Source organism: Lycium barbarum, chromosome 8 (assembly GCF_019175385.1).
Source record: "Lycium barbarum isolate Lr01 chromosome 8, ASM1917538v2, whole genome shotgun sequence".
Lineage (NCBI taxonomy): Eukaryota > Viridiplantae > Streptophyta > Magnoliopsida > Solanales > Solanaceae > Lycium > Lycium barbarum.
Window position 1 is genome coordinate 100,844,466 of NC_083344.1, and position 7,902 is coordinate 100,852,367.

General features: G+C 37.2%; 1 protein-coding gene across 3 annotated transcripts; it reads left to right on the forward strand.

The window, feature by feature from the left end:
- Nucleotides 1-215: 215 nt before the first annotated feature.
- LOC132606443 (uncharacterized) lies at nucleotides 216-7,041 on the forward strand. 3 transcript variants are annotated; one of them, XM_060319943.1, is made up of 8 exons: nucleotides 216-397; nucleotides 624-650; nucleotides 1,189-1,311; nucleotides 1,942-2,269; nucleotides 2,487-2,573; nucleotides 3,957-4,043; nucleotides 4,539-4,898; nucleotides 6,325-7,041. In XM_060319943.1, the coding sequence occupies exons 1-8, from the start codon at nucleotides 351-353 to the stop codon at nucleotides 6,829-6,831; spliced, it is 1,566 nt and encodes a 521-aa protein (XP_060175926.1). In that variant the 5' UTR covers nucleotides 216-350; the 3' UTR covers nucleotides 6,832-7,041. The 3 variants fall into 3 exon arrangements, with proteins under 3 accessions (XP_060175926.1, XP_060175927.1, XP_060175928.1); XM_060319944.1 differs by lacking the exon at nucleotides 624-650 and having other exon boundaries at nucleotides 246-397; XM_060319945.1 differs by lacking the exons at nucleotides 216-397; nucleotides 624-650 and adding an exon at nucleotides 717-1,080.
- Nucleotides 7,042-7,902: the final 861 nt, after the last annotated feature.

Consider the following 7,902-nt stretch of genomic DNA (forward strand, 5'->3'; position numbering starts at 1 on the left):
TTGGGCTGTTAATTACAATTCGCCAGAATCACACATTTAAATTAGAAAAATAAAATGAGAACTCAATGCTTTTATTTGATTGGATCGTAGAAAGACGTGTCAATTTTATACTTTTCCAAAGTTGGCCTATCTTTTCCACTTTACAACACACCATTAGTAGGATATTTTTGTTATTACTGGAAAAGAAAGACCTTTTTTGAATACTCTTTACTTCTTTTCATCTTCATAAAGTCTTGTGTAGTACAGCGTGTCTGTTCCCTTCCCTCTGATCATTGGAACTCGAGAACTTGATAGAACTCCGGTTGAGGAAATTGCAACAAAGAAAAGCAAAGAAAATTTATTTTTTCCAAATGGGTTTTCTCAGATATACGCTTCACTTGATCGATTTCCTCGCTTGGTAAATTTATTTTCTTTCTCCGTATGTGTTGTTTGTTAAAAATGAAACTTGGGACATGAAATCTTGCTAAGTTGTCTTAGATAAACAAGACTTTAGCTTTGTCTACCTTTCCCCCCCCCCCCCCCCCCCCCCCCCAACATTCTACGTATATGCATGAGTCTACATATTCAAGTACGTATGTTGCATGTATTTATACTCTTGATTTCTTGCTCTACTGTATTTGCAGGCCGGTACTTGCTCTGGGCTATCCTCTGTAAGTGTGTGAACTCCCCATTACTCTATTTTGCACATATTATGTGATCTTACAATTCCATATTTGGATGGAAACCCCTTTTCTTTAATTTACAAATAACCAAACTTCTACTATTTTGTATCACTTGTTTCTTTCTTTATATATATATATCCGACCAAATAAATAATCAAGCAAATGATTTCCCAGCGAATTTTCTTTACTGTAAGCATTTTCCTAAAACAATTTTTTTTCATAGAAAGTATTTATCTCCATGCCAAATGCAGTGGCGAAGCCAAGAATTTGAACAAGGCGATTAAAAAAAGTAAAAATGTCGCATCTAAGATTTTATCCTATGTCATATATATCTATATATATGGAAAAAATTGTTTTATCCATTTAGCATATTTTAATATTCAGGCAGGGGGATTCAATTGAGCCGGCTTCACTAAAGGTAGCTACGCCCCTGGCCAAGTGCACGCTAAGGCATAACAATATTTCCAGCATTGGTTAACTGGTGTAGTATTTTTGCTTGCTTACCAATTCTTTTGTGGAACTGCAGATTTGCATCAATACGAGCGATTGAGGCTGGCTCCAAGTATCACATGCGGAAGCTAGTCACATATTGGACCATCTTTTCCTTTATTTCTCTGTTCGAGCACGTGTTTGAGAAGGTTATTGAATGGTAATGTGCTGTACTCTTAGTTGGCTATATTAAAAGGGCCAAAAATTTGTGACCTTTATTTTACATGTATTCCTTTCAGGATCCTCTTTAAATCATATGGAAATAGGAACTCTTTGAATTATTGACACTTGTTAAGTAGATACTTCAGTGAAGATCATTGGGAAAATTTTCTGTCTTGAAGAAAAATAAGGGCAAACTCAAAGACATTAACGGTTAATGAACTTATGATATCCTCTACTGGTGGCCTTACCTTGTAGGCAGATATCTACTTGATACTAAACCCCAACGGAACGAGTATATGCTTCATATGCAAATTCTCATGCTTGCACCCTGCTCAAGTAATTACAATTTGTTTCTGGATCCATACTCTTATATTGACTCATTGAATTGTGACAGATTCTTTTTCAAGTGAACCTCAAGGCCTTATAATGCACCTGTTTCAGTTACTCGTCTATATTGGTAGTTATATGTCTGTTCTTGCTTGTGTTCTTAAATTCCCTTGGTGAGAAGTTGAGGATTTCAAGAGCTAGAGAGCTTGCTGAAGCATTTCGAGAAAAATTGTCTAATACATGTCGGCATGAGAAACTAGTCCTGCTGCATAAACTAATGTCTTTTCATTTACTTTGGCAGGGTTCCTCTGTGGCCATATATAAAATTAATAACCATATGTTGGTTGGTGATGCCACAGTTTAATGGCGCATGTTATCTTTATCAAAACCTTATTCGTCCATGTTTCCTACTTAAACTGCACGATAGTATCAGGCAGTTTAATGATTCTTGCTATGTCTACCAATGCCTTCTGTATTTGTGCTTGTCTGTCAACCTTCAAACTGTTACTGACTGGTTTAACAAACCACTGGAGGATCCATCTCTCAAGAATGAAAGATTTCTGGCTGTGGCAGAGAGGTATCTTGAAGAAAATGGTTCTGATGCTCTGGAGAAACTTATTGCAGACAAGGTATGGCAGACGTTACTTTCGCAAGGAGCAGCCAGTTCATTATCGAATTGGACACGTTTACTTTGATGTACATCAGTTAGTTACATAAAAGTCGAGACTGCTAATCCATATCAGTAGCCAAAAGTTAGATTGCCACCGTTACGGAAGCAAATGTATAACTACATATTCTACTGGATTTTATAGCAACTTCATACTTATCATGATGTCCTATTTGCAGTCCAAGGATTATAGTTCGAATCATCATGCAGAAGAGATCAAGCCTGCTGATACTAGTGATGAAGCAGGAAAGCTTACCCCCAACCAGGTGCTTCAGCTGTTGTTTCTAGCTGCCTGTACTGTATTAAACAACTTTAACTTCTTGTGCTGCTGCTTTATTGGCGTTTTCATTATATAATGATTTGGAAAGTTGCATTAGCAGTTGAATACAAGTTAAATGGTTTGCATATATGTGATATTGTTTGGTAATGCCAACATCCCGCCTATGGCGAGGCCCGGTTGATGGGCGGGGGACAGGGGCGAATTTACTATGTAAATTACGGTGCACGTGAACCCATGGTCTCTCCGTAAAACTAGGTGTCTTATGTACATATTTTCTAGAATTGATATAATATTAACTGGTAGCATCCATGCTCCAAAAAGGATGAATGCAATTGGGTGAATCATGAATGTTGAGTTATTTACCTAGAGGATTAGGGATCAATTCCTACTCTTTTTTTGCTACTCTTTTTTTGCCACTCTTTTTTCTTTTCTTTTTTTATTTAGTGGTGCGCCCATCTTTTAGAAATCCTAGATCCGCCCATGGCCGCGGATGACGTAAGTCGGCATCATAGTCTAACACGAGCACACCCACTTGCTTGATGGGCTAGGTTAAGAAATGAAGTTGCACCCTTGCTATCAGCTATAGCTTTTGGCATGATGGTAAGCGCTTGATCCTAACATGTTGTATCAGAGGCACGATCATGAGTTTGATTCCTAGGAGAACAACATCCGTTTTTTTTTTCTTTCTTTTTTTCTTTTTTTGGGAGGGAGGGGCGGGTGGGTGGGTTGTTGGCTAACACCAACATCTTGCCTATAGCGAGGCCCAAGACGGAGTCATTATCGAACATGTTGCTTGATGGTATGGGTTAAGAAAGAAAGTTGTGTTTTTTGGTACCAGATATAGCTTTTGTTGTGCTGGTATGCGCTTGATCCTAACAATGATATCATGGACTAATTTTGGAGATTTGCTTATTTCCAGCAAATTGGTGAATGCTTTGTTTGCATAGATGTTGTGTACCTTCCAACCCTTAAACTATTGTTTGTACGTGAGAAGTAGGTATGGGTTAAGAAATAAAGTTGTGTTTTTTGGTACCAGCTATAGCTTTTGTTGTGCTGGTATGTGCTTGATCCTAACAATGATATCATGGACTAATTTTGGAGATTTGCTTATTTCCAGTAAATTCATGAATGCTTTGTTTGCATAGATGTTGTGTACCTTCCAACCCTTAAACTATTGTATGTACATGAGAAGTAGGTTATTATAATAAACATTATGCAGTTAGTTTTATCAAATAAAGCATCAAAAAGTCTGAATTTCCTTTTGTTAACAACAGAACTAATTACTTGTTCGTTTGAATTTATTTTTGTCTCTTCACATGCTTTCATTCCTTAAAATCCCATAAATAACAAACATATTACCCCTAATCAGAGAGAATGTGAAGGGAGTGATCCTGTTTGGGAAGATATCAAAGTGATGGAGCATATGGCAAAACATGAAGCTGCTGAGACCAAACAGGTTATATTTCTTAACCCTTGAATTTCCTTACTGCTTTTGGAATATTATGTGTTCACAAGTATTGCTCTAGACGCCTTGATAGATGAAACATTAAACAAGCTACTAATTCATGATTGATGACAAGAGGAGAGCTTAGGTGAAGCTTACTGTATATGAAAACAAAAAGTAGGCTCATCCATCAAGCTAAATGCGCAAGATGGCAAATAATAATGCACATTGAATCCAAATGCATTATCATTTAGGCCTGAAAGTTAAACTGGTGCATTTTGTAAAATTAATCCTTTTTGAAGTTTGCATTAGTTTCACGGATCTTAGAATGGCCTCGAGCCTCTGTTTCTCCTGTTAAGATTTGAAGCCATTAGAAAAGGGAGATAATTAGTGCTCTTAAATATTTTTAAACATCAGTACCACCTTTATTGTATCACAGTTTTGTGTTTCTGTATTCAAGCAAAATTAATCTGTATAACAGCGATTAAGATATCTGTGCAACTGCAGGGATATCCAATTCAGATTGAGACGAAAACGATAGGAGTGCAGGTCAAGGAAATGGTAGTTCCAGCAGATGCCGAAGAGATTAAACTTCCAGAGATTACGTCTTCAAAGCAAGTTCAGACAGAGTGGACTTGTGCAGTATGCCAAGTGACAACCACCTCAGAGCAAAACTTGAAGTTCCATCTCAACGGAATGAAACATAAAGCAAGGTATGAAGGGCTGAAAACTTGCAAGCAAACAGCAAAAAGTGAAGGAAGCTCACCTGTCACAACAAAGTCAAATCAGCTTAATCAGGAGAAATTCAAACATGAAGCTGCAGCACGATCAGAGCACATTGCTAATGAAGCAGCTGAGCCCAAACAGGTTACTCCATCCGTTTTGATCTGTTTGTCTTAGTTTGACTCGGCACAGAGTTTAATAAAATAAGGGCAAAGGTGCAAATATACCCCTCAATTTTGCGATTTAGAGCAGATATACCCCTTGTTAAAAAAGTGGTGCATATATACCCCTGCCGTCACACAAATGGTGCAAATATACCCCTGCCGCTACACAAATGGTGCAAATATATCCTTCTTGCTGCCAGAATTTTTTGAAAAATCATTTAGCTTATCTTTTAATTAAGAAAATATCGTGTGGCTTTAAAAAATAAGTCTACCTTTTTTTTTTTAAGTAGACTTATTTTTTTTTAAGCCACGAGGCAATTTTTTTTTTTCAAGTGGGTTGTCTCGTTCGTTTGAAAAAGAAATCTCCTTGGCTTTAAAAAAATAAGTCTACCCTTTTTTTAAAATGAACCAGAAAAAGAAAAATACCACATGGATTTGAAAAATAAGTCTACTGAAAAAAATAGGTTTGACTTTTTTTTTTTTTTTTTTTTTTTTTTTTTTTTTTTAAGGCCACTCGGCATTTTTTTAATTAGAAAATAAGCTAATAATTTTTTAACAAATTCTGTCAGCAAAAGGTATATTTGCACCATTTGTGTAACGGCAGGGGTATATATGCACCACTTTTTTTTTACCAAGGGATATATTTGCACCATTTTCCAAAAAATAAAGACTTTTGAATCTTGTAGTCTTAAAGAAAAGATGTGTGTAATGTACCAAAATGCCCTTTGAATCTTGCGTGCTTAAATATGCCATGTTGGATATATTGGGGGTAAAGAGTTACCAAATATAAAAAGTGACATTCTTTTTTAAGCAGACCAAAAAGGAAAGTAAGATAAACAAATTTAAACGGAGCGGGTATCATTCTTAACCCTAAAATTTCCTTGGTCCTTTTTTGGGATATATTTTTTATGACATGGGAACCCGCAGCCGCTACCCTTCGGGTGCGCACAGGGTAAACCCAGCTCCTGGATGTAATTGTTGAGCAAACAATAAAGGTAGATCTTAAGCAAGCGATTGATCAAAAAGAGGAGAGCTTGATGTTCCCATGAGAATAGCTAATTAGCTGCTAGTGATACTCTTGGTGGTCAAGTTAGGAAAAGTGCAGGTGAGGCTTAGCTGTATATGAAGACAACGATTTAGGCTGATCAATCAAGCTAAATGTGGAAGATGGCAATTGATAAGGGACACCGAGATCAAGAAGCATTATTGTTTAAACTTAAGAAGAAGCTCCATATATGCGAAAACAATTTTGACCCCAGTTTCTGCTGTCAACATTTGAAGCCACTAAAAGAGGGAGAGAATTGAAGCTCTTAATTCTTTTAAACATTAATATTGCCTCTGTTCCAGCCTAGTATTTATTTTTCTATAGTATGCCAGTGATTAAAATGTACCCTGTGGAACTGCAGGTTAAAAGTGTGAAGGAAACTCCAATTCAGATTGAAAAGAAACCAACTGCTGTGCAGATCAAGGAAACAACACTTCCAGCAGATGCTGAGGAGATTAAACTCCCAGAAACTAATTCCGTAAAGAAAGTTCAGACAGAGTGGACTTGTGCGGTATGTCAAGTGACAACTAAGTCAGAGCATGACTTGGAATGCCATCTTCGAGGGAGGAGACATAGGGAAAATTGTGCAGTGCTGAAAACTTTCAAAAAAACAGCAAAAACTGAAAGAAACCCACCTTTTACTAATGAAAAACCTAAAGAAAAGGTCCAACTAGGAGCTGCTGGACAACATCAAAAGCAGAAGCAAGTGAAGAATGCTGGTGGTGCTACTCATAATTCTAAGCTGTGGTGTAGGTTTTGTAACATTAGGTGCTCTGGCGAGATTGCCATGGCTTCACATCTTAATGGTAGTAAGCACTTGGCAAAACTTCAAGAAACAATGAGTTTTACTGGTGGAACGCGGGCTTAGGATTATGCAAATATGCAATTTTACCAGGGTATTTGAAGGTGTTTGGTCTAATTTAGGGGACGTGCTGTTGAGCAACTTTGTTCTATTATCCATATTGAAATTTAGTTGTTTAATCACTGGGAAGGAAAAAAGAGGAAAAGTTTATGTCGAAAGGTGAGATATCACTGTGTATAATCAGTTGGTATGAGCAATCAGAGCTTCTAATTTTAACTTGGCTTTTTGTTTCTTCATGTCTGTTTTATATGGTTGTCCTTTCTGCTAATTTTACCAGCCATAGAGGCTCTGCCGCATCGTTAAATGTGGACTTTATAGTACGAAATGAAGAGCTTAAAGTACATAAATAAGAAAAGCACAAAAGAAAAGTGCTGGATGAGTCAAAAGGCTTCCACAGTTTTTCTTGTAGTGAATCTTTGTAAATGAAGTGGAAACAAGCAAGGAATGTAATTGTACTTCAAAGGCAGACTGGTTGCGATCCCATAATAAGAAGTGTTCTTTTCATTTGTCTCCCCTGAATTTTGCTAGGTTAACCACAATACCGCTCCTAGAAACGCAAGTAGGCTGGGACTTCAGCAACTCGTCTTGCATAATATCTACGTGACACAATTTTAAAAGGGCAGAATTGCCCTTCTTTTGGGGTGGTCTTTAAATTTTGCCCCTCATATTTGCGGTCTTTAAATTTTGCCCCTCATATTTGTGGTCTTTTAAGTTTTGCCCTTAGCTTGGATACCTGAGGTTCTGGGTTAGAACTCCCGCTCAGGCATAAAATAAAAAAATAATTTCGCAAGGCAGGGCTGGAGAGAGTGTATGCCGGATCCGGCATAAAATCCTTAAGGAAAAACTAAAGTTATGCCGGAAGGGGCATAACTTTTCGTCAAGGCATAGTTTAGTTATGCCTTATGAGGCAGACTTTTAATTAAGGCATAGCCAAAGTATGCCTCATAAGGCAGAACTTTTCCTTAAGGCAAACTTTTAGTTATGCCTTAAGGAAAAGTTCCGCCTTATGGGGCATACTTTTAGTTATATTTTATTGGGCACGCTTTTAGTTAAGGCATAACTAAAAGTATGCCCCAT

Excerpts from the sequence above, each read along its gene's own strand:
- LOC132606443 (XM_060319943.1), top strand. The coding sequence starts at position 351 with ATGGGTTTTCTCAGATATACGCTTCACTTGATCGATTTCCTCGCTTG. Across the intron at positions 2,574-3,956 it reads GAAAGCTTACCCCCAACCAG|AGAGAATGTGAAGGGAGTGA; the intron begins GTGCTTCAGCTG and ends ACCCCTAATCAG. Across the intron at positions 4,044-4,538 it reads AAGCTGCTGAGACCAAACAG|GGATATCCAATTCAGATTGA; the intron begins GTTATATTTCTT and ends GTGCAACTGCAG.